The sequence below is a fragment of the Eptesicus fuscus genome, chromosome 22, assembly GCF_027574615.1.
Source record: "Eptesicus fuscus isolate TK198812 chromosome 22, DD_ASM_mEF_20220401, whole genome shotgun sequence".
Lineage (NCBI taxonomy): Eukaryota > Metazoa > Chordata > Mammalia > Chiroptera > Vespertilionidae > Eptesicus > Eptesicus fuscus.
The window spans coordinates 38,102,152-38,125,619 of record NC_072494.1 but is presented as its reverse complement, the minus strand read 5'-3'; the positions used below and the strand labels follow the sequence as shown (position 1 = coordinate 38,125,619).

Genomic DNA, 23,468 nt, shown 5'->3' with positions numbered 1-23,468 from the left:
TTAGTGGACAGAGCGTCAGCCTGAGGACTGAAGGGTTCCGGGTCCGATTCTGGTCTAGAGCACATGTCCGGGTTGCCGGCTCCATCCCCAGTTGGGGGCGTGCAGGAGGCTGCTGATCAGTGATTCTCCCTCATCATTGATGTTTCTACCTCTCTCTTCCTCTCTGAAATCAGTAAAATATATATATTTAAAGAATAAAATACAATAATAAAAAGGGTGGTTAGGGCCTGGCTGGCGTGGCTCAGTGGTTGAGCATCAATCCGTGAACCAGGAGGTCACAGTTGGATTCCCAGTCAGGGCCCATGCGGGGGTTGCAGGCTCAGTCTCCAGTGTGGGATGTGCAGGAGGCAGCTGGTCAATGATTCTCTCTCATCATTGATGTTTCTCTCTCTCTAGCCCTCTCCCTTCTTCTCTGAAATAAGAATATGCGTATTAAAAAGGGTGGTTAGGTAAACGGAGGCACAGGGAAATGCCCCTCCCCCCTAGCTGACGAGGGTGTGACAGGACTGGGGCTGGCAGGCCAGGACGGCACCCGCACTTACTTCAAGCCGAGACAGGAAAGCTCAGTGAGGTCATTGCTTGTGGTGCCCGAGGAGTGTGATCCATCAGCGCTGGGACCCAGGGTTCAGACCTGACTGCCCCCCCTCCATCGCCTCCCCAGGGGAGGAGGCTGTCAGTGCTTCTGGGAGTGGAGGAGAGCAGTTTGGGGGCTAAAGGCGTGCTCCCCCCTTTCAGGCGGAGTCCCCGCTTACAGCCGTGTATGGTAGAAGCCAGTTTCACCTGGTCTTCAAGGTCACCCACCGTTGTCCTCCCACCTATCTGTTCTCTCCTCCCCAATCCTGCTCAGTCCTACATTCCAGGGCCTCGGGTCATTCCCTGGGAGCCAGTCGACGTGCCTTCCCGCAGGCTGTCCCTCTGCCTGGGGGGCTTTTCCTCCCTGACTCATCCTCACCTGCTCCCCCCTCACTCACTGCTCATCTCAGTGCCCTCGCCCAGGGGTCGGCAAACCGCGGCTCGAGAGCCACATGCGGCTCTCTGGCCCCTTGAGTGTGGCTCTTCCACAAAATACCGCGGCCTGGGCGAGTCTATTTTGAAGAAGTGGCGTTAGAAGAAGTTTAAGTTTAAAACATTGGGCTCTCCAAAGAAATTTCAGTCGTCGTACTGTTGATATTTGGCTCTGTTGACGAATGAGTTTGCCGGCCTCTGCATAGGACTACCTCCCTACCCCCGTTTAGAGAATGAACTGCTACAAGTACGGCTTGGAGAGCAGTGCCTGCACGTCCGCGTGCCCGGCTGTTGGCCATCTTTGTTCCCTCTCCCTGGGAAAGCTCTGAGGATCCCCCACAGGAGGCGTTGGTCCCAGCACATGCTGTAAGCGCTCTGTTGACTCCTTCCTTTGTGCTGCCACAACAACCAAGGCACGGCTTTATCACGGCACCCATCGCATCATGCTCCAGCTATTTCTTCTCGTCTGCCCCGCCGACTAGAAAGGACCCAAGGGCAGGGCTTGACTTCGTGAACTCTGTTTTCTCAGCGTCGAGCTTGGTGGCTGGTCTGTGGTAGCCGACTTCAGTAGGCGCTCAATACGTGCTTTCTGAATGGACGTTGAATGCTCCTCCGTTCACTTAGAAAGAATGCCCTCCTTTCAAGGGTTGGAGATTCCCCCCCCCCCTCCCCTCAGATTCGAAGTCAGACAACAGAGAAACATTTTTCCAGACTTTCTTTATTCACCTGTATAAAACCTCACCCACACCACAAACACACACACACACACACACACACACACACACACACACACACACGCCCTCCAGCAGACCTAGGATCCCTGCTCTAGTCCCCAGGCTCAGCACACACATCCCGCACCACGCCCACCCCAGCCCACCATCAGGCTCTGTGCCTGGGCCTCGACGGGGCGGGGGCAGTTTCCCAGGCGGAGCTGGGTCTGGCTGGAGCCTCCTTCACAGGGGCCCTGTGCCTTCACGCTGCCTCCCATGAGGGTGTTCACAGCAGCGTGGCCTGTTCAGGATGGGGGACCGGCTGTCGATAGGCGGGGAGCCAGGCCCTAGCGGCGTCTCGGCGGCGGCGGAAGGCCAGGAATTCCTCCCGCAGGGCAGCACAGCGGGCCTCGGGGCCCGGCGCCGGGGCCGTGCCCAGGAGGCAGCCCACCTCTGGAGTCTTTGCACCTGCCAGAGGAGGGCAGAACAAGGAGAGGAAACCGTCTTGAGGTTCACTGGCACCATGAGGCTCCCCAGGGCCTGCAGGTCGTCACATGACCCCAGGGGGCAACCGGGAACAGTTGGGCCCTAAGGCTGTGGGTGGTGGAACAGCAAGGCCAGGAGTGCCTGCCTTCTGGCGGGCTCACACACCTAGCTCTGGCTCCGCTTCAGGTCCGGGCCGAGGGCCAGCCAGGCCCAGGCACAGGGTCTCCAGCAATTCCATGTCCCCAGGGAATTCTGAGTCCCATTCATAGTTCTCGTCCACAGATGTGTCCCTCCTGTAAAAAGAGACAAATGTGGGGGGAAGGGTGGCCAGAAAAGCCTGAACCTGAACTTCCCGAATTCAGGCACAGTGGGAGCGGAGCAGAGAAGGCGGTGTCAGGAGAGGGTGGGGACACAGTCCGAGATGAGACGATGGCAGGGATGGGCAGGGATGGGCAGGGACTGCCTCACCTCTTGCTGACGGTCACCACATGCTCCCTCCGGGGCCACCTCTCCGGGCCGCTGGCCCAGCTGCTGGTGTCTCCCGGAGCGGGGCTGAGGTAGCTGCCTCCGGCTGAGGGGGCGGTGGAGGGGGGCCGCAAGAAAGAGGCGCTGCCCCGCCCGCTGCTCTGGCTGGTGAGGCTGCCCCGAGGGGCGGCAGGGAGAAGGCCGGACAGCAGCCGTTCCCTCAGTGTCCAGTCGGCCAGCGCTGTGTACGGGCCCTCGGGGGCAGCCCCAGCCCTGACCACAGCCCCAGGAAGCCCTGCCCGGGGGGATGCAGGAGGGGAATCCAGGGGCTGAAGGAGAGATGAGGGCGGGCAGGGCCGGATGTCCCTGTAATCTGGGGGTGCAGCAGAAGCAGGCTCCTCCAAAGGGGGCCAGTCACCATCCACATTCATCTCCCGGAAGAAGGGCAGGCTCAGGTACTGCAGCAGGGGGCCCGTTCCCGGCAGGGGGCTGGGCGGGGCGGCGGGAGAGGGCCCCACAGGGCTGATGTCTGTAATGCAGAGGGGCTGGGGCAGCCCTGTGGGGCTGCTGCTGCTGCAGTCATAGGACCTGGCCTGGTGCCAGGCTGGGGTCCGAGCTTCAGCCTGCTCGGGACCTGGCCTTTCTTGGGGGGTCTCCACGTTGGGTCCCAACACAAAGCGCCCATCTGGTCCCCGGCAAATGGGCTCCAGGGGCAAGGGCCCCTGGCTCGGTGGAGGGCCTGGAGGGGAGCTGGGGGTCCTAGCAGGCTCCCCGCAGAGCAGGCTCTGGCGCAGGCTGGGGGCTGGGGAACCCCGGAGCTTCAGCTTGGCCACGCTGTCAGGACTGCCCGAGCCTGGAGCAGAGCTGGGGAAGGACAGATCAGGGCCTGTGGTAAGCGCCAGTCCCCGTCCCAGGAACCATGGTTGGGCCTGGCGGGGTTTGGTACACGACGGAGCAGAGCTAGGAAAGCCAGTGAGCAAGGACCCACACGGAGGTGGAGGGAGGCACAGGCAACCCTGGAGCACCCCCAGGCTGGGCTCTGCACCCATCCTCACCTCCCTCCCACTCTGCGCCGCCTCTCCCAACTCCTACCCGGGGACAGGGAAGGAGCAGAGGATAGGGGCACACTGTGGGCGGGGGGAGCGGGGGGGGGGGGGCAGAGAGAAGCCCAGAGGAGGAAGGACTTACAGTGGAGATGACAACCGGGGTGGAGAGAAGAGAAGAGGTGGATCTGTAAGGGCAGAACCAGAGGTGACACAGGCAAACCAGGGCTCTCCAGGACCCAGGCACAGCCCTCACCCCATCCGGCTGGGAACAGGGTAGGCAAGGCTGGGTGCAGGAGGGGTGCTGGGCGCGGGGATTTCCTCCAAGCAGGAGGCGCTGACTGATGGGGGCTGGCCCTACCTTGGAGGGGGGAGCTGAGGGGGCGGCTGGCCCTACCTTGGAGGGGGGAGCTGAGGGGGCGGCTGGCCCTACCTTGGAGGGGGGTGCTGAGGGGGCGGCTGGCGCTACCTTGGAGAGGGGTGTTGAGGGGACGGCTGGCCCTACCTTGGAGGGGGGTGCTGAGGGGGCGGCTGGCCCTACCTTGAAGGGGGGTGCTGAGGGGGCGGCTGGCCCTACCTTGGAGGGGGGTGCTGAGGGGGCGGCTGGCCCTACCTTGGAGGGGGGAGCTGAGGGGGCGGCTGGCCCTACCTTGGAGGGGGGAGCTGAGGGGGTGGCTGGCCCTACTTTAGGGGGGGAGCTGAGGGGGCGGCTGGCCCTACCTTGGCGGAGGCGCTTGCAGTGGCGGCGGCGGCGGGCAGCCCTGCGGCGGCTGGTGAGGCAAGCAGCCAGGATGCTCACGAGGACGGCCACCCCCAGGAAGCAGAGCCCACCCAGCACGCCAGCCAGCACGGGCCGTGGCAGGAGGCCTGGCAGCTGGGTGCGGGATGGGTAGACCTCCAGGCCTGCGCAAGGAGCCATGAGGGAGGGCCAGTGTCCAGAGTCGGTGGGCTCCGCGCCCCGAGGCCCCGGCCCCGGCCCTCCCTCCAGGTTCTCACCAGAGGTGGAGACGTTGGCCGAGTTGCTGGGACTGCTGACGTAGCCGCCGGCCAAGGCCACGAGGCGAAACTCGTAGAGGACATCCTGGGGGAGGGGAGTTCGGGGAGGTCAGGGCCCGGCCGTGGGAGGTGACGGGGGAGTAGGAAGCCGGGAAGACGGCCCGATCTGGGTTTGGGGAATGGAGCGGGGGCCCGGAGAACCGCAGAACCCCGTGCCTGCTTCCCACACCAACCTTAATGAGGCCAGGCACCAGCAGCTGCACCTCCGCGCCCGCCACGGCCCCGTCCAGCACCTCCCAGCTCTGGGCGCCTTGGCGGCCCTCTAGGATGTAGCCATCCAGTCTCTGAGGGACCATTTCGGGGGGATCCCAGTGCAGCAGTACCCCCCGGGGTGTCCTCACTGCCACCAGACCTCGGGGCGGGGACAGGGGCGGCGGCATCTCTGTGACAGGAAGTGGGGGGGCAGCTGGTGTGGTAGGAAGCCCTGGGTGGGACAGATAGGCAGGGTAGAAATAGAATTCCCAGCGCCTTCCCCTCGGCCCCGGGCCTTCCGGGGCCGCCAGTGCCCACCATTCTCCCAGAGCCCCTAAGACAAGCCTGGATCATGCTCCACAAACCCCTCTGGACCCCAAGCTGCCCAGCACCTTCGCATCCTCCCACCCAGGCCCCCCCCCCCATATCCAGCTTCCCCTGCCAGCCCCTCCCCACCCTCATCCGCCTCTGTGGGGGGAGAGGTCGCTCACCTTCAGGGGCAGACAGGACGATCTCGCTGAAGGGCCCGCTGCCCAGCTTGTTCTGAGCCAGGACACTGAACTGGTACTGGGTGTGGGGCTTCAGCCCTGGCACAAGGAGGTGAGCGGCCCCCACGGGCACCGCCAGGGACAACCAGTCGTGGTGGGCTCGGTCCGAACGCTTGGCCCTAGAGCGTGAGGAAACGGGGCCTCATCAACCAGGGTCACCTAGGGTTCTCCGTAAGTAAAGCAGCGGAGTTGGGCAGGGCTGGGGCAGAGCGGGGCGGGGGGGGGGGGGGGGGGGGGGGCGGGGGGAAGGGCAGAAGGCCAGAGAGAACCAGAGTGGGGAAGAGAGGAGTGGCCTGGGGCACTCACAATGGGGTGTACCAGACGCTGAATCTCTGCAGATAGCCGCCATCAAAGCCAGGCTCCCAGGAGACGTTGGCACCCCTGGGCAAGGGCGCCACGGACACGTTGGTGACAGCGTGGGGGCTGGTGCCTGGGTAGAGGGGTGGGGGGAGGGATTATGGTCGGGGCCCTGAAGGAATGTGAAGAACGAAGGGGAACCCGGGGCCTCTGCCCTCCACCCATCGTCCCAGGGGTTCCCCACCCACCATCCTATCTGAGCCTTCAAGACCGATTCCCCGTCTCCTGCCCCACAGGGTTTCTTGCAGCCCCAGCCGGCTGTGCGGCCACTGACCCAGCACGTAGACGTTCGTGGAGGTGGCCACGCGGGCGACGGCATTGCTGGCGGTGCACTCCCAGCGCCCATGGGCCTCCTTGGTCAGTGGTCGCAGGAGGAGGCTGCTGTTGCTGTCCACCTGGGCCTGGCCCTGCAGCCCCCGGCCCACCTGCGGAACCACTGGTCAGCCCTGAGGACACACGCAGCCACCCCTCACCACGGGCACCCCTTCTCTCTCCGGCAGCTCCAGCTTCCTCCCCGCCCTGCGTCTGAGAGCCCTTCCCTTCCCCCGCCCTCCTTCCCACACGATGGCTGGCCGGGGGCATGGAGAGCAGGGATGCGCCGGCAGAGGATAGCCACGCAGCTCCGGAGCCTTACCTTGGCCCAAGAGACCGTCGGAGGAGGGTCTCCTCGCGCAGAGCAGGGGATGAGTAGATCCCGCCCTACTTCTTGGAAATATTCTTCTTTGGGCCGTTCTAGAAAAGCTGGGGGGGCCTGCAAGCCAGAGCCGGCATTGGGAAGGGCCTCTCTCACTCTGTGTCCCCGTTCTGGGGCTCCCCGTCCCAGCGCGCCTCAGGCTCATCTCTCCCTCTCTCTCTAACTGGGTCTCTGTTCCCTTGGTGGGACAGGGCAGACTGGGGCGCTGGGAGGCCTCCCTGGAGGTGTACAGGTCAAGGTCAGTGAGGGTGGGGGTGGAACGAGTATCTGACTGTGGATGCGCCGTGTGACTGACGGCCCATCTCCTCAGCACCCACCTCTGCAAAAGGACTCTGGGGCGGCATCTGACCGCTGCTGCCGTGACCACACAAGAAACAGAGACTTGGAAGCCCGCCCCCCAACACACACACCCACACACCTCGCTTCCAGCCCGGTGTCCACGCAGGGTGCATCTCGGCCGCCTGCCCCACCGCTGCGGCCAACCCGGGGCCTCACCTTGAGCAGCACTCGGGTCACTGGGGAGGGCCCTGCCGTGCCAAGGCTGTTGTAAGGGGTGCAGGCGTATTCCCCCAGAGCATCCTCATTCCCCAGGGCAATGACCAGCGAGCCTTCTGCGCCCTGGGACCAGCCGGGGAACTGGAGGGAAGAGGAGATGACAATGAGAAAGAAGTCAGCAGAGGCAAAACCGAGGTGGCGAGAGGCCACGCCAGGGCGGAGGAAGCCCACGGCTCTGCAGAGGACACCGCAGCTCAGCCTCCAGGCCTGACCTCTCCGCAGCCCAGTCCTCTATCTCCCTCTCCCCGAGAGGGGCCACTCCCACGGGCATGAAGGCCAGCACTGCACAACTCCGGGGAGTACAGTGTGGATGGCGCCCCCTGCAGGTGAGCGGCGTGGGCGCGCCCAGCCTGCTGGGACCTCATCGTCTGTTTGTCTTCCCAGCACTCCATGACTTAATTCAGCGCCTTCCACCCCAAACCAGATCCTGTCCCTGGCCTCCCTATTTCTGTTAACGGCCGCACTGTCCTTGCTGACCTCGAAGTCCTCATTCGCCCTCGCTCCCCGTGCACATACTCACCAGGTCTGTCCTCCTGGGAAGGCCTCTTGTCTAGACGTGAGGCCCATCCATCTTCATGTCCTCCTCGCTAACTCAAGCTACACAGCCTCCGCCTGGACCACTTCGACAGCCCCTGAGCCCCTCTCCCTGCCCCCCCCCTCCCCCTCCGTTCCAGCCAACAAGCGCAACTCCTGCTGCCACACCGTCGCTCAAGCAGCTTCACTGCCTCCAACTGCCTTTAGACTTTTCCTCCCAACATTCAACAAAGACATACTGAGAACGATCACTGCCCAAACCCTGGGGACACTCGGACTAAAAGATGCAGTCCTAGCCCACAAGGAATTTATAGTCTTTGCAGACAAACAAAAGATCCCAATCTCCTTGGGATGAGGTCATATTACCTTGCATCCAGAGCTCTTCCTTTCGGCACCAGCCTGCCTTCCCAGCTTCCTGTGCACATGCGCATCCACCCAGGCACTCCCCCCAACGCTGGGTGGCTCATTGTGTCCTAGACGCACTGGGGTGCCTTTTGCCTCTGGGCCCTGGTTTCTGCATGGAATGTCGGTCCACCCTCCAAGGCCCACCACAGAAGTCCCAGACGGAAGCTGCTCTATCCCCGACCAGTGCCATCCTGGCCTTCCAGCAGTGTCCCTGTGGCTGTCCCTGCCGCGTCTAGGCTGTGCCCTCCTGAAGCACGGAGGTCTCTCTGCTCGGCTCCCCACGCAGCACCCTGCACAGTGCCCGGCAACTGTGTATGTTCCAGTCGGTGAATTAAATCAGACTGAACGAACTCCGCCCCAGCTGTCCCGACTAGAAAAGCTGAGGCTTTCCTCCCCGCCCCAAGCCTGTACGCCTGTACCTTGTCCAGCTGCAGGGCCTGCCCATCCTTGGTCCAGCTGACGAAGAGCAGCGGGGGATTGGCACGAGCTGGGCACCGGATCACCCCTCGCATGCCTATGGGCAGGGGCGTCTCAGGAGGCATCGCTGTCACCTGGGCTGGGTCTGAGGGGAAACGGTGGCAAATTATGCAGGAGGCGCTTGGCCTGGCCCAGGGGCGGGAGCAGGCTCTGAGGGGAGCAGGGGCCAGGCTTACAGAGCACAGTGAGGTAGGCTGAGGCTGAAGGCGGGTGCGGGAGGCCGTTGCTGGGCACGCAGGTGTAGCGGCCGGCATCATCAGGCTGGGCCGCCTGCAGCCACAGGCTCCCGTCCACCAGGATCCGCACGCGCGACTGCAGGCGGCTGCAACGTGGCATGGAGGGGAGGAGTCCAGGCCTGGCTCAGCCAAGAGGCTCCCCAAAACCTGCCCACCAGTCCCCGCCCCATCCCTCAGAGCCCCACCTAATGTGGAAGACATTGACGCTGTCCTGGAACCAGCTATAGGTGAGGTTGGCAGGGTACGCCTCGGCCCGGCAGGCCAAGGAAACATCCTGGGAGGCATTGACCGTGCTGTTCTTGGGGGGTGCCGCGATGACTGGGGGTCCTGTGGGAGCACAAGGGGAGGGAGGGGCCTCAGCCACAGTCTTCCCAGACACCGGAGTTCACTTTTACCGTTCTTACTCTAGAACACTCCTGCACCCGGCTCCTCCTGCCTGAAACCGTGTGTGTGTGTGTGTGTGTGTGTGTGTGTGTGTGTGTGTGTGTGTGTGTTAGCGAAGGGTGTACCAGGTTTAACTCTCTCAGTCACCTTCTATACCCCTCATCTGCCACCCCTTAAATCAGGGGTCCTCAAACTTTTTAAACAGGGGGCCAGTTCCCTGTCCCTCAGACGGTTGGAGGGCCAGACTATAGTTTAAAAAAAAAAACTATGAACAAATTCCTATGCACACTGAACATATCTTATTTTGAAGTAAAAAAACAAAATGGCAAAAACACCCGCATTTGGCCCGTGGGCCGTAGTTTGAGGACACCTGCCTTAAATCATCTGTGTCTCCTCCCCTAATCCAGGTACCGAGTACCTTACCCCCAGATGCTACAGGGATCCTGAGCCCAGGCCCTCACCTCTCCCCCTCGGATGGCCATCCATGCACCGATGTCTCCTACCATGGGCAGCTCCGACTCCCTGACTCCGCCCTGCCGATCCCATCCCTCCCCGCCTGGCCAGCCATCGTTTCACATGTCAGCGCCTGCGGACAGCCCTGTCAGGTACGTGCCGGCAGCTCGCCGCGCCTTGTGCCAGGCTCACTCCTGTCCCAGGCCTTTGCTTCCTGAACCCCCATCCCGGGAGCGCTTCCTGAGAGCCTGGCCAAGCCACAGAGCCACCGCTCCAGCAGCTGCCGCTGCGCTGCCCGCGCCCCTCTCTGCTCCCAGGGGCTCTGCCACGCATGCTCATCATCGCCTTTCACCCTCAGCAGAGCCTGTGTGGTCGGGACCCGTGAAGAAACGAAGGCTCAGAGGCGGAGAGGCTGTGAGGTGGCTTCCCGAGGTCAGCAGGGAAGGTGAGAGGCACAGCCAGGCTTCCCAACACCAAAGACCTCACCCTCAACCATTCCCAACACGGCCTTTCAGGGGCTCGAGGGAGGCAGAGTCCAGGCCTTCTATTGCTCAGCTCTCATTCTAAAGGGAAGGTCTTGCCGAAACTGGTTTGGCTCAGTGGATAGAGCGTCGGCCTGCGGACTCAAGGGTCCCGGGTTCGATTCCGGTCCAGGGCATGTACCTTGGTTGCGGGCACATCCCCAGTAGGGGGTGTACAAGAGGCAGCTGGTCGATGTTTCTCTCTCATCGATGTTTCTAACTCTCTATCCCTCTCTCTCTTCCTCTCTGTAAAAAGTCAATAAAATATATAAAAAATAAAAAAATAAAATAAAGGGAAGGGGAAGGTCTTGGCCAGGAATCACTATGTGCTGATCAGTAATTCAATTCTTGTCACCGCCCTGGAATGTGTGGTAGTTGATATGAACCTCTTTATACAGATGGGGGAACCGGGGGCCACATGGCTCATGAACCAACACCAGCACCCATGCTTTGGCCTCTAGTCTGCATCACTTTGCACTAAATGTCTATTTGTCTGTTTACTGATCCTTTCAGGCCTTCCACATAGGTGTCCCTGCTCCCGGCCCTCCCCACAGCGCACCTAGCACAAGCAGCTGCGTGGCGTGGGTGGTGCTGCCCTCAGAATTGGAGGCCTGGCAGGTGTAGATCCCCGAGCTGCCTCGCTCCACCCGCCGGATCCACAGCGTCCCGTTCTGCACCTAGGGTAGGAGTGGAGGGGGGAGGCCCCCTCCAGCAGGCCTCAGGCTCTGCATTTCCAAGGTTGGCCAGCAGAGGGAGGCAGCACCCCAGGCTCAGGAAACCAAAGGAAAGCCCCCCTCCTCTGGCCTTTGCCAGCTCTGTCCTACAGCCCCGCTCCCACACCTCCACCTGCCCCTCATGCCAGCCAGCAGCAGGATTCACCTGCATCAGGCCCTGGCCCTGGCTGAGGTCCCGTCCTCGGAGCTTCCAAGTCACATGAGGCTGGGGGCTGCCGTGGGCCACACAGCGCAAGGTCAAGGGCTCCAGTTCCTTCACCTCCAGCACCTGAGGAGGCGTCTCCAGGAATTGAGGGGGTGCTGCAAAGAGAGCGGCATCAGGGGCTGCCAGAGGAGCTCCCCGCCTGCAGGCAGGGAGACAGACCAGGGCTGCCCAGCTTCACAGGCACCCCCAGCCCAGGGCCACCCTGTCTGCTGCTCTCAGGGCTGAATGAGGACTGCACCAGCCCAGCCTGAAGCTGGTCTGCAGAGTTGGTAGTGGGGTCTTAGCACGGGCAGGGTGCTCAGAGCCAGGTGCCCCCTAGAAGAGCACTGTTCTGGGCATCAGGCCAGGGTTCTAGACTCCACTCTGCCCCCAATCAGTGGCATGACCCAGCCTCCCTGTGCCCCTGTCCACTCATCTACAAAATGGGAATACATATGACCTCCTTCCTTCTCAGGGTTGAGAGAGAATTCACGTGGTATTGGGTTAAAAGCTATTTTTGTAAAAATATGCTGTATATATGTGATCTGTGTTTCACTCAGGGCCCAAGAGCCCCCACCCCTTACCCATGACTCCCTCCTGGCCAGGGAGGCAGGAGCAGGGAAGAGAGGGGAAGAGAAAGACTGGATTTCGAAGACCGGAAAGGGCAGGAGTGGGGTGGGAGGGGCAGAATGCAAACAATGAGAGCAAATAAGGGTGTCAGCAAGGGTGGGGCGAGAATCTGCCATACTCCTCCGCCCCATCACCCCCTACCACCGCCACCACCACCACCAGGGGCCCCATCACCCCCTACCACCACCGCCACCACCACCACCACCACCACCGCCACCACCACCACCAGGGGCCCCATCACCCCCTACCACCACCGCCACCACCACCACCACCACCACCGCCACCACCACCACCAGGGGCCCCATCACCCTGCTCCCAGCTCCATACAATTGACTGTGAGGTGCACCCAGGAGCCGTTAGCGGAATCGTCTTCGGGGCTGTGCTTGTCCAGGAAGAGCACGCGGCATTCGTACCAGCCCTGGTCTTCCACCCGGAGCCTCTCGATCTGGAGAGACGCCCCCTTCTGCAGGCGGACTCGCCCTGGAGGAGGAGCCCTGAATCAGGGTGCTGCAGGGACCCAAGGGAGCCCCAAGCCCTAGTCACACCCGTCATTCTCAGACGTCATCACTGGGCCCAGTCTCTCCCAGTTACCCTGATGGAGTGGGTCTAGAGAGGCACCGAGGGCCACGGAGGGCAGGTCCCTCGTCAGCCCCTCTCATTGCTCCTGCATCAGCGGACGGGACCAGTCCAGACAAAGGGAAACCCAGAACTAAAGAGGTGGACAGCTTCCGGGGCAGTGCGGGGAGCAGTTGAAGAGCCAACACGGCGTATCCTTGGATTCTTCAGGACCTGCCCATCCCATGAGTACTCCTCCTGCCACAGGACTCTGTCCCGGGCGCTCAGCAGTGTCGGGGGCCTAAGCAGAGACCCAGACCTACTCTCTCAAAGGCCCTAATCCCTCGGGGCTATTATCAGCGGCCTAAGCGCCTTTGGGTGGCCGGCGTCCAGCCCAGCCAGGCAGCAAGGTCAGCAGCCTCCTCACCCCACCCCCTCACACCCCAGGGAACCCAGGCCCCAGCTGATGACATAGAGCTCCACAGGGCCACACAGCCCAGCACAGGCAGACACTGCACCCCCACCTCCCTTGGCATCTACACCACCCCACCAGGGACGGAGGGTGCCCCCAAATCCCTCAGCAACTCCCGACAGCGCTGCATCCCATACAGCTTCATGGGTCCCTGGCAGTGCAATGCAGAAAGAATGGCAGCTCTGCCCTAACCGGTTTGGCTCAGTGTATAGAGCGTCAGCCTGCGGACTGAAGGGTCCCGGGTTCGATTCCAGTCAAGGGCATGTACCTTGGTTGCGGGCACATCCCCAGTAGGGGGTGTGCAGGAGGCAGCTGATCGATGTTTCTCTCCCATCGATGTTTCTAACTCTCTATCCCTCTCCCTTCCTCTCTGTAAAAAATCAATAAAATATACATTTTTTTTAAAAAAAAGAAAGAATGGCAGCTCTGCTATGCACCCTAATCTCTCTCAACTTCAGTGTCCTCATCTGTGAAATGAGAGAGAACTCGGGGTGGAGTGGAGGGGAGAGATCATGTAGGGAAGGTAGGCAGCATGGCGCCCGGCAGCAGCGGGTGCTCAGATAAAGATTGGTGAGCAAATAAATGAGCTCAAGATTTGAAATCAGCAACCTGCATTCAATCCCGGCCCCGGCCCACGCCTCATAACACACCCCTCCCTTTCCTTACCCTGTAGCGGGGAACAGCACCGCCGTGCACCGAGCCCCGCGCCCAGAAACCCAGCATCGCCTGTTCCTCTCGCCGTCACCTCCCCCTCTGCCTGTCCAGGAAATCTCTCATATTCTGCCCACACAGCCGTTCCTCCTCTCCCTCCCTCACCTTAGTTTAGTCCTGGGTCTCTGTCACCTGCATGACTCTGACAGCCTACTGCGAGGTCTCCCTCCGCCCGCTGAGCCCTCTGCATCCATCCGCTGCCCACCCCACCTGCACTTCCCATGTGGTGACCACACTGTGCCCACTCTGACCAGACTGTGCCCCAAATTAGCCCTCCTAATACTAGAAACCCTAAAGCTGTCTGTGCACTCACCCCACCCCATCTGCTTCCATTCTAACCTCTCCCCCCTAGAGAGGTGACCTTTCTGAACTACAGTCTGACCCCATGGCGCCCCACTGCCGTCTGGGAAGGGAATGACTAAGTGGAGGCCGGCTCTGTGATCATGCGCGGGGACTTTTCCCCCCAGGAATGAAGTCCGGGGGTGTGGATTCCCTAGGAAGGGTGGGCCTGTTTAAAGGGCTGGGTGTTTAAATCTCCACCTAGGAGATAAGCCTAGGACCTGCAGGTAAATATTTAACATAATCACACCTCTCCACCCACCATAACATTCCTCAGGAACCCTCATCTACCCGCCCGCACCCCACAGACGGCAGGCTGCGACCTCCTCTGACTGCCATGTGACAGTAACTTTTCATTGTGGTGATCTTCATCTCTACAGAGAAGGCAGAAGAGGAAGGGAAACTGAATGTTGAATATGGGCTGTGCACTGTCACCGTATTTCATCCTCCCCAAAATCCCATTACACAGGAAGGAACTGATAGTAAGCTTCCTTCCGAAATCACACGACTAGTTAGTGCCAAAGCCAGGCCTTCTTTCTCAGACGGTCATGCTTTCGCCGCACGCTGCTGTCAGGAGCATGCAACGCGCAAGGCACCAGCACGGAGCACTCTCAGCGTGCTCGCTCCGGGTGTGAGAAGCCCGTGGTAACCGTTCCTAGTGTGCTGACCAGAACATCAGCGAAGGCACTGCCTGTCCTAACTTTTCCGTGCGATGCGGGCCACTAGACCCATCGCAGAACAGGAAGATGGCCAGGGCGGGCAGTCCTGAGTCCACCTGAGTCCTTGGTCCACCTCCTGGAGGCGCACCCTCCACCCGTGGGGCCAGAGCCTGAAGGACTTGAGGCCTCCCTGCCTGCAGGGATAAAGGAACAGGAGATGCATCCCCCCTCTCGCAAGCTCTCAGCAGGCAGGGGACCCACACTCACGTTCACGTGCAAGTTCACGTACACGCAGTTCCAAACAATGGCGCTAACTGCGCCCAGATATTCCAAGAGACTCTGAAGCGAGAGGAGTACAGAAGGTCTCCAGGAAGCTGTGACCACGCAGAGGGTTTGGGAGGACAAAAGGCAGTAAGGGGAGATGACTGGAGGGATCGGGGGCATTCTAAAGCAGAATAAGATAACTGATTGTAAGTCAGGACAGAGAAAAAAACTCATGTCCCTCCTGCTGTTTGGTGCACCTTGAAACTACCAAGAAATACAGCACAAAAGTCAAAAAACCAAAAGCAGGTCCCATGGAATAGAGGGACTGGCCTAAGACCCACCCCAGGAAAGGTGAAGCACGCCTCTGTCCCCTGGTGCCCGGCCACGGTCACACCACGCAGGCGCGCTCCATGCCGGCACTTCACACTGTGTCGGACTTAATCCTGGTAGTTAGCACTAGCTGGCTTTATACGGCCTTTTACTACTTCCAACCTAGTCTATAAATCCAGCCTCCTCCGCTAGATTGGTTCTGGAATCCTCCATGGCTGGAAGCTTTCCCTTCGGTCCAGGCCCTAAAGCTCCTGTCTCTTTCACGGTCCCTCCCACATTCTAGGCACCAGCCTCACACAGTCCCAGGCCATGGCCCCTTCACTTGCCGGGAGGGTTTATGACAGGGCAGAAGAGTCATTAGCAACCTCTACCTCCCATTGCCTAGCAACGGCAGTTCAGAGTCCCCTACACAAAGGGTGAGAGGCCCCTTCCACACTGGGAGGCAGTAAGGAGTTAATGGGCCCAGGGACCATCCCCCAACCTCCAGCCTGGGACCAGACTCAGAGGACTAGCCCTGGCCCAGCCAGGGGCTCCAGACTGGGCAGGGTGGACACAAAGGGGAGGGGTAGGAAGAAAGCCCCATGGGTGACGGCCCGACAGACAGAAACCCCGCAGGTAGCCCAGTTGCTGGTCAGACCCCAAAGCAGGATGGTGCTGGGGGTGGGGGTTAGTGGAGGGAAGCGGGGGACAGAGGGAAGATAGTTGCACATCTGCCTGGTGGGGTCTCAGGAAAAGCCCTTCTCCCTCTTGTCCTCCCTCTGCCTCAGTCAGGCATCCTCTGCACCTGCCGGCCTCAGCCAGGCAGCCCACACCCCTCCCAGCCGGCGGGCAGAGGCAGGGAGGAGGGTGGGTGGGCACTGCCGCGCTCTCTCCGCTTGTCCTAACCAGAGCCCACTTTCATCACTTCCCAGGGGGCTTGTGGAGACACATATGCTCCCACTCGGCTGTTTGCCAACAACTGCCCCCAGTTTGAAAATAAACTCTCCCCTGGGGCAGCACCTGCCCCAGCCGCCTCCCCTTTGTCGGCCAGCCCCTCGGAGAGAGCTCAGCCAATCCTAGGGCCTCTCCGGGATTCAAACTAAAACGGGAAAGGGAGAGCCCCTCCAGCCAGCAAGGACCTCCCAGGAGGCCTTTCCTGGGCTTCCTCCTTAGTTCACAGGGGACCCCACCTTGGGCCCCCCCACACCCTGCCCTCTGAGACCTGCACTGAACCTCTCAGGCCAAGGCTCCAGCCAGGATTAGGAGCACGCTGAGCCCTCTGAGGGGCCCAGGGAGGCCTCCACACGCTTCTACAGTCCGGGCGGGAGCCCCTTGGAGCAGCAGCCAGCCCAGCCCCTTCCATTCGCTGGTCCTTGGGGAGCCTGGCCCTCCCCAGCTCACCTCTGCACACAGGCTGAGCTCCCACCGGACAAGCTGACGGGCTGTAGACCCACCCACCTGCTGCCCATCAGTCCAGGCCCTATGGGCCTAAGAGCCCCAAACTAGCATTGAAGACAGTGGAGGAGGGAGAGGGCAGGGGACCAGGACAGGGCCACATGGGGAGACCAGGGGAGATCAGGATGGAGTCTGGGGAGCTGTGTGATGAGATCTAGAAAAGCGATTAGAGAATGAAGTTGGATACTTGACACAGGGCTGCAGGATCTCCCTGGGAACAGACCACATGGAGTTCTAAACAGCATGTGCGTGTGTATGTGTGTGCGTGTGTGTGTGTGTTCACACGCACGCGCACATGTGTAAATGCAGCTTGGAGCACATGCTTATGAAGCCAACTGGAAGCGGTGGAGCTGAGGCAGGGACAGAGCAAGTAAGGAGACAGCCCCTCCCCGCCCGACCCAGCCCTTCTCTGTTGGCGATCCCTCTGACCGGTGGCTGAGTCTTACCCACGTAATCTGGGTCCACGCGGGGAGAGTAGAGGCCGAACTGGATGAAGATGGGGAGCAGGAACCCAAAGCGCAGCCACTCAATGACGTGCAGCGGGGGCTGGCCAGCCGCGGGCAGCAAGTCACAGCCCAGCACGGCGCTCTCCCCAGCCCGGCCCACCACCGACACCACCTCAGGCTTCCCGTGACCTGCATGGCGGGTGGCATGAGAGAGAGCGGGGCCCAGGTCAGGGCTGAGAGGGGAGGTCCCATCAGCATCTCGGGGGGCTCCCTAGGACTCTGAGTCGTCGAGGGAACCCTCAACTTCTCCAGAACCCTCACATGCTCACCGAGAACCCCTGGGGAACGCCCCCACCCCAGAGCTAGCAGGGAGTGCCGGAGTCGAGCTCACCGTCAGCCCCCTGGCTGATGATCAGGCTGAGGATGGCCAGACTGAGGCACCAAACCATAGCCTGGCTGCCTGCTCACCCGGCCCCGCCCTGTCCACAGGGGCCCGGGGGGAGGGGCCTGGGATGTCCACCGCCCAGCAAGCCCGGTCAGTCCTTCTGATCAGGCGACGGGTTTCGGCTCCCACTCCGCTGGACAGTGAGGACGCGGCTCAGGAGACACCTGAAGAAGCTGTTCTCTGGAGCACGGCAGATCCAAATGCCAAATGCAAGGCGGCGTCCAGAGGTGGCCAGTACTGGAAACGAGGAGAATCCCCACGGTTAGAGACAAGCCAGGAGGAGAGCAAAGGACGGGAAAGGAGAGAAGTGGGAGGAAGGGACACAGGCGACCAGAGATCTTGCACCGGGCCCTGGGGAAAGGACCTGAGAGAGAGCACGGGAGGATCAGGGGGTGCGGGCAGAGGGAGGCCAGGCAGGTCGGGACACGTGAGGGGGCACGTCTTAGAAAACGCCGAGGGCTTCTTGGGAAACCCGGGTTGCTGAGGTTCTCGGAAAACTAAAGCGGGAGGAGACTGGGGGTTCCTATACACACTCAGAAAACTGTTTTCGGGGGAGTACGGAAAATGAGCCCTCACAGGCCAGCCTCTTCCTTCTCTTTCCTTAGTTCTGATGTGAACAAAAAGTTGGCTGATAGGAGGTCACTCCCCGAGTGACAGATAAGGAACTTGAGACTCAGAGCCTCACTCAGAGGGGCACAGAGCCCGTCAGGGGCAAAGCATGGATAAGAACCCCCAGAAAGTGGCCCCCAGGGGACCCCACACAATTCCTTGTCCTGTTTCCCCAGCCTCGGAAAACCCTAGAAGCTGGGACCAGTCCCTCCTTCTCCACTCAGCCTCCCAACACTGCTTCAGCAGTGAGTGAGTCAGGGACTTGCGGAAGGGGGACTGCCTCTCCCCCAGGCTGGCATGGGGGGCCCGGGCAGCACCCTCCAGGTCTAGGCAGGTCCCTGGGCTGGCATCTGGCCCCACTTCCTCTTCATGATGCTGCCAGGCAGCCTCCCTCCACCAGACACCCTGACCCAAGTGCCTCACCCCAATTCCTGCCACTCACTCCCCTCCAATATCCACTCCCCAGAGTTTGCAGGCTCTCCTTTCCCCACCCCTAGGGGCATGATCCATGAAAAGCCAAAAAAGCCATGAGTCCATAGGGCGAGGCCTGGGGATGGGTGGGGTGCTGCCTGCCTTGGGCCTGGCAAATCCAAGTGGACTCTGCTCTAGGTCCCCACCCCACTCTTGGCTTCACGGTTTCCCACTGGCTATAAAGCATCCCCCGTCTCTCAGCCTGACCCCTGCCTCTCCTCCATGGCCCCGTGTGTCCTGCACCTCATGGGAAGCATTCCCCTTGCTCCCCACTGCTTCTAACCAGCTCTCCCATACTTCCCCAACAATTTTTTTCCAAGTGTATAAGAACCCTCAATTACCTCCTGGCTCAGCTTTCTGAGGACCTTAGTAACCCAGGTTTCTCCAGAATTCCTCCGCTTTTCCTAAAACTGTATCAACTCCTCTGCCCCCAGCATGTCCTCACCTGTCTGGTCTCCAGCACCCAGCACTCCATTCTCCCAGTATCCCCATTCCAGTCATCTCTACTTCTCACAGCACCCTCAGCCCTCCCACCCCCCACCCACACACACACAAATGCCCATTTTTGGAACCTGATCTCCAATTGCATCAGGTCCTCTGCACTTCCAGGAACTCTTCCAGCCTCTTCCAGCCTCCACACCCACGTCCACACCCACGGGGGCTTCTCCCACCTACTCCCCTGGAATCTTTCTCCCTGGAATTTCCCTGCCTCTGCTTCCAATACACTTCTTTAAGTTTTTTATTGATTTTTTTAAGAGATAAAGGGAGAAAAAGAGAAAGGGGGAGGTAAGGAGGAGGAGAGAAAGAGAAGAGAGACATGGACTTGTTCCACTTATTTATGCATTCATTGGTTGATTCTTATGTGCCCAGACCCGGGATCAGACCAACCTTGGTGTGTCCCCACAATGCTCCAGCCACCTGAGCTCCCAGCAGGGGCCACTACACACTTCTGATGCCTCACCCCCAATTTCCTCCGTCCTCGCCTTCTCTGGACCCCTGGAACTCCTTGCTTTTGGGACCCACCAGAACCATCCCTCTACACACACACACACACACACGCACACACGCACACACACGCATTGCCTCCAGAACTCCTCCAGTGCCCAGGGAACCCACCCACCAAGAATGCCACTTCGCTCCCCAACACTCCCCTAGTTCCGCGCCCCAGAAAATTCCGCTTCTCGCCAAAGGACTCCCGCTTTCTCCCGTCCCCCCGACTCCCGCACCTTCCTCGGCCCCCCGAGACACTCCCGCCCCATCCCCTCCAGCACGCCCACGCCCTCACCTGCTCCTCGCGCTCCGCTCCACTCCACCCGCGACACAATAGGGGGCGGACCCGCCTCCCGCCTCCGAGGCCCCGAGAGCCTCCCGTTGCCCTGGAGACCGCCAATCCCCGCCCGCGGCGGCCGGAGCCGACAGCGGAGGGCGAGGCGGTGGGCGCGACCCCGGGCGGCCTGGGACTTGTAGTTTTGCGGGAGCAGGGCGCGCACGTGGGCAGGCCGCCCCCTGGCGGAGAGCGGGGCGGCCGGGCGGAGCGGCCGGAGGGCGGCGGGTCGGGGCCGGGCTCCGGGGCTCCGGGCTCCGGGGCTCCGGGCTCCGGGAGTCGCGGGAGCTGCCCTCGGCTGGCTCCGCGCGCCCTCCTTCCGGGGTGCGCTCCCTCCGGCCCCTCCCTCCGCTACCCGGCAGCCGGAGTTGAAATCTGAGCCTGGGGCTGGAGCACCCGGCGGGGAGCAGGACTCCCCCGCTCCTCCCAGGGGATCCACCTAGCTCCCGGGCTCCTGTGATCTCCTCCCTCCTCCCATCCCGCCTCCGCCCACTTCGCCGCTGGCCCAACTGGAAATACCTGTCCGCCCCTGGCGAGCTCCCAGGTCCCGCCCGGCTCTGCCCGCCGCGCGGAGCGGAGGCGGCTCCCCGCGGAGGTGGCCAGGTCCACTCCGCCCCGTGCCCCGCGCCAGCCACCCAGAGAAACGGGCCCAGAAGAGAGAGGAGAGAGACATCCTGACCCGGGAGATGGGAAGCGAAGGGTGGAATGCGAGCTTGGGCTGAGCCCCCGCGGGTGCCGGACTCGGGACTCCGCGTTTGTAGCGGTTGTGAGCCGCGCGGAAGCCCGGTGAAGCGGGTTTGGTTCCCGTGACTAATGGCAAAGCCAAGGCTCAGTGCCCCCCATCTAAGACATGGCAGAGCCAGAGCCGGATCCAGACCCTACCTGACTTCATCAGCCCGCCCCGGGACATCTCAACCTCAGGCACAAAGCTATCGTGCATGTCTGTGCCTCTGGGCCTTCTACTCCTCAGCTCTGTGCCGCCTTCCATGTGCATGCTGCGTGGCCATGCCTCCCCCCCACCCCAGGTGTGAGCAGTCCTGTCTCCCTCCCGGAAGTCTTTCCTGAGAGCAGAACACTGATCCACCACCACCACCACCACCACCACCCCCCCCAGTCTGAAGCCCTGGGACTCAAACTTAGTGCAACAGGCATTGATTCATGGAATCGTGGCCCCAATGTCAGGAGAGACCCTACAATGGGTCTAAACTCTGTGCTTACCTGTGTCCCTGCCTCCTCCTCCAGGTGAGCAGCCAGCCCATCTGACCTCATCATGGGCCGGGAAGCTCACCGCCCACCACCAATCCCTCTGCAGGGACTCTCACTGCTGGAAAGTCCTCCCCGGGGGGGAAACGTCTGGGTGCCTGAGATGGAAATGTGGGGGGGGGGGGGGACCCCGGAGGATGAGGGGAGGCAGGAGTTCTCTCCCACCATCCCTCCAGCAAACGCTCCCAGAGCGGCAGGTTTCGGCCATGCTTCACAGCGTAACAGACGGAGCGAACAGTGACAAGACCGTAATGAAATCGCGTTGGTGGACGGACACACAGGAAAGCACGGCCAGGCCGCGTGCCTAGGAAACATGGCTGAAGCATCTTTTCCTCTTGACCCTCCCCAACAGCGCCTCCCCGCAGGGCCATGGGCTCCACCTCTGGTCCAAAGGTTGCCTTTCTGCTGTCCCCAGTGTTTTCTTGAGGATAAGCTGATCTCACTTGAACACTAAAATCACTTTTTTTGTAAACGTGGGATTTAAATGATTTCCAATTTTTCAAAGTTTATGATATGGCCATTTCCCCCCGGAAGCTTATTTCCTGGTGCCTGGCCACACGTCCAGTTTTCCCAAAAGCAGAGTCCTCGGTCACTGTGTCTTGTGGTGGTTACTTTGCTGTGATTCTGGGGTATCTTGATGGCTTTTTGGTAAGAAAGGGGGCCTAGCCCTCTAACTCGTTCCCTCACCCCCTATGCCAAAATAAAGGGGGGTTGGGGGGGGGGAAGGGCGTACTAGTCCCTGAGGCTCACGATTAAAGATTTCCCTCAGGTTGATCTCAACCAATACTCATTACTCTCTGGGAAAGTTTATCTAGCCAGCTAGGATTCTGCCTAACCAAAGTAACTTATTTTCAGCTTGTTGACAGAAGATCAGTAAAGGTTGTCACTTCCGGGGATTTGGTTGATCATGTGCCCATGAACACTGGTCGTGATTTAAAAAAAAAAGGGGGGGTTCTCCCAGATTGTCATGTAACTGTTGGTGTGCTGTCTCCTGTCCGGATGAGACTCTGGCCCCGTGAGCGTGTGGAGCCGGTCTTGTTCATCCTTGAGCCCTTAGTCTCTCAGAGGGGCCCTGCCCACCTCGCCAGACTCATTTGTCACCTACCCCTTGTATCAGGCCCAGTGCATGGCCTTGCCTTCCCTGGAATTCCCTATGCTTTTTCACGCAGTGTCTGCTCCCTTATCTGCTGTCTGGCTACAGTGTCCTCTTTCTCCCTTCCCAGGACTCTCCCTGCTAATCACTGGTCAAACTCTGTTTCCCTCTTCCCTCAGGGCCACCCCATGCCTGACTCCTCCCACCATGCCCTCGCCTTCACCCACAGCCTTGTCACCTTCACTGTGATTATATCTTTACACACCCCACACAGTTCCTTGAGGGCAGACAGTGGCATTTCCGCTCCGGTGCTAGCCCAGTGCCTGACAGGAGGTGCTTAAAGGTTTGCTTTCACTCGTTTCCAAGAGTGAGCAAACTGCAAGCTGCAAAGGGCTATCAGGCGGTGACTATCCTGGCTTCCCGCAGAGGAAGAGGCGTGGCCTCTCTGAGCTTATATTCCGCTCCTTTGAGGGTCTCAGCCCTCTTCTTCCAGGTACCCTTTTCTCTCCGTGTTCAGAGACTGCGTGGGAGAAGAAGGGACTTTGCCAAATTGCAGGGAGAGCCCTGCCCTGGGGCCAGCCGTGCAGGCACCCTTCACTCCTTTATTTACTTGCTGTGTCTGGGATGCAAGAGGAAGGAGCTGCCCCCGTGTGTGCTCTAGATAGAAACCAGTTGTCCTTTCCCAGTTCTCAGGAAGGTAAAGAGGAACCGAAGAGCATGGGGGCTGTAGGCGTGTAGAACTCAGGCCTTGCAGAAAGTGGGGCTGCTTAGGCCTGGGGAGAGGCGTGGGAAATCAGCCTCAGACCAGGGACTGCCTTCCTGCAGAACCAGGGCTGGGGCCCTCAGGGAGCAGAGTGGACCTGTTGCCAGACGTAGGAGCTCTTTGGGGACTGGTTTCCCACCCTCGCCACCCCCTTCCCCAGCCCCACGGGGCTCCCTGTCCTGCACATAAACCTAGGGAGGAGGCCCCTCCTTACCTCCTAGCCCCGCTTCCTGTCCTGCCCAGGAGGCCTGGCTCTTAGCTTCTTCCCATGCTGCTCAGAGCCACCCTCCTAGGTTCCTGGTGCCTGGCCCACACGTCCAGTTTTCCCAGAAGCAGTGTCCTCGGTGTCCACCATTCCCAGTGCATTCCAAAGCCCCTTCACAGCCCAGATCCCTTGTCTTGGAAGACACTTTGGAGGTCAGCATCTTGGCCCTCGCTGAGAGAGGGGGAAGGTGAGGTCCAGACAAATGTCAGGAATGGCTTCTGCCACGTGGCCTTCTCCCAGCTCCTCAGACTCCTAAACTCCCCAGGGGCTTAACTCCTCCTGCCTCTGTGGGAGCCACGGTACTCTCTTAGCCATATCTCTGTAAATGCACCAGTTAGCTGTGCCAATGCCCGCCT

The 23,468-nt window shown here is 60.8% G+C and overlaps 1 protein-coding gene across 3 annotated transcripts; it reads right to left on the bottom strand.

Annotated features, from left to right (window-relative positions):
* Positions 1–1,716: 1,716 nt before the first annotated feature.
* On the bottom strand, positions 1,717–19,808 carry IGSF9 (immunoglobulin superfamily member 9). 3 transcript variants are annotated; one of them, XM_008154258.3, is made up of 21 exons: positions 19,690–19,808; positions 17,271–17,561; positions 16,880–17,068; positions 11,997–12,149; positions 11,001–11,155; positions 10,681–10,798; positions 8,949–9,090; positions 8,704–8,849; positions 8,470–8,612; positions 7,052–7,192; positions 6,497–6,613; positions 6,137–6,287; positions 5,812–5,935; positions 5,449–5,624; positions 4,939–5,189; positions 4,706–4,790; positions 4,430–4,612; positions 3,855–3,897; positions 2,670–3,530; positions 2,367–2,494; positions 1,717–2,183 (listed from the first exon to the last, which is right to left on the bottom strand). In XM_008154258.3, the coding sequence occupies exons 2-21, from the start codon at positions 17,326–17,328 to the stop codon at positions 2,002–2,004; spliced, it is 3,546 nt and encodes a 1,181-aa protein (XP_008152480.2). In that variant the 5' UTR covers positions 17,329–17,561; positions 19,690–19,808; the 3' UTR covers positions 1,717–2,001. The 3 variants fall into 3 exon arrangements, with proteins under 3 accessions (XP_008152480.2, XP_054567847.1, XP_054567846.1); XM_054711872.1 differs by lacking the exon at positions 4,430–4,612; XM_054711871.1 differs by lacking the exon at positions 19,690–19,808 and having other exon boundaries at positions 17,271–17,750.
* Positions 19,809–23,468: the final 3,660 nt, after the last annotated feature.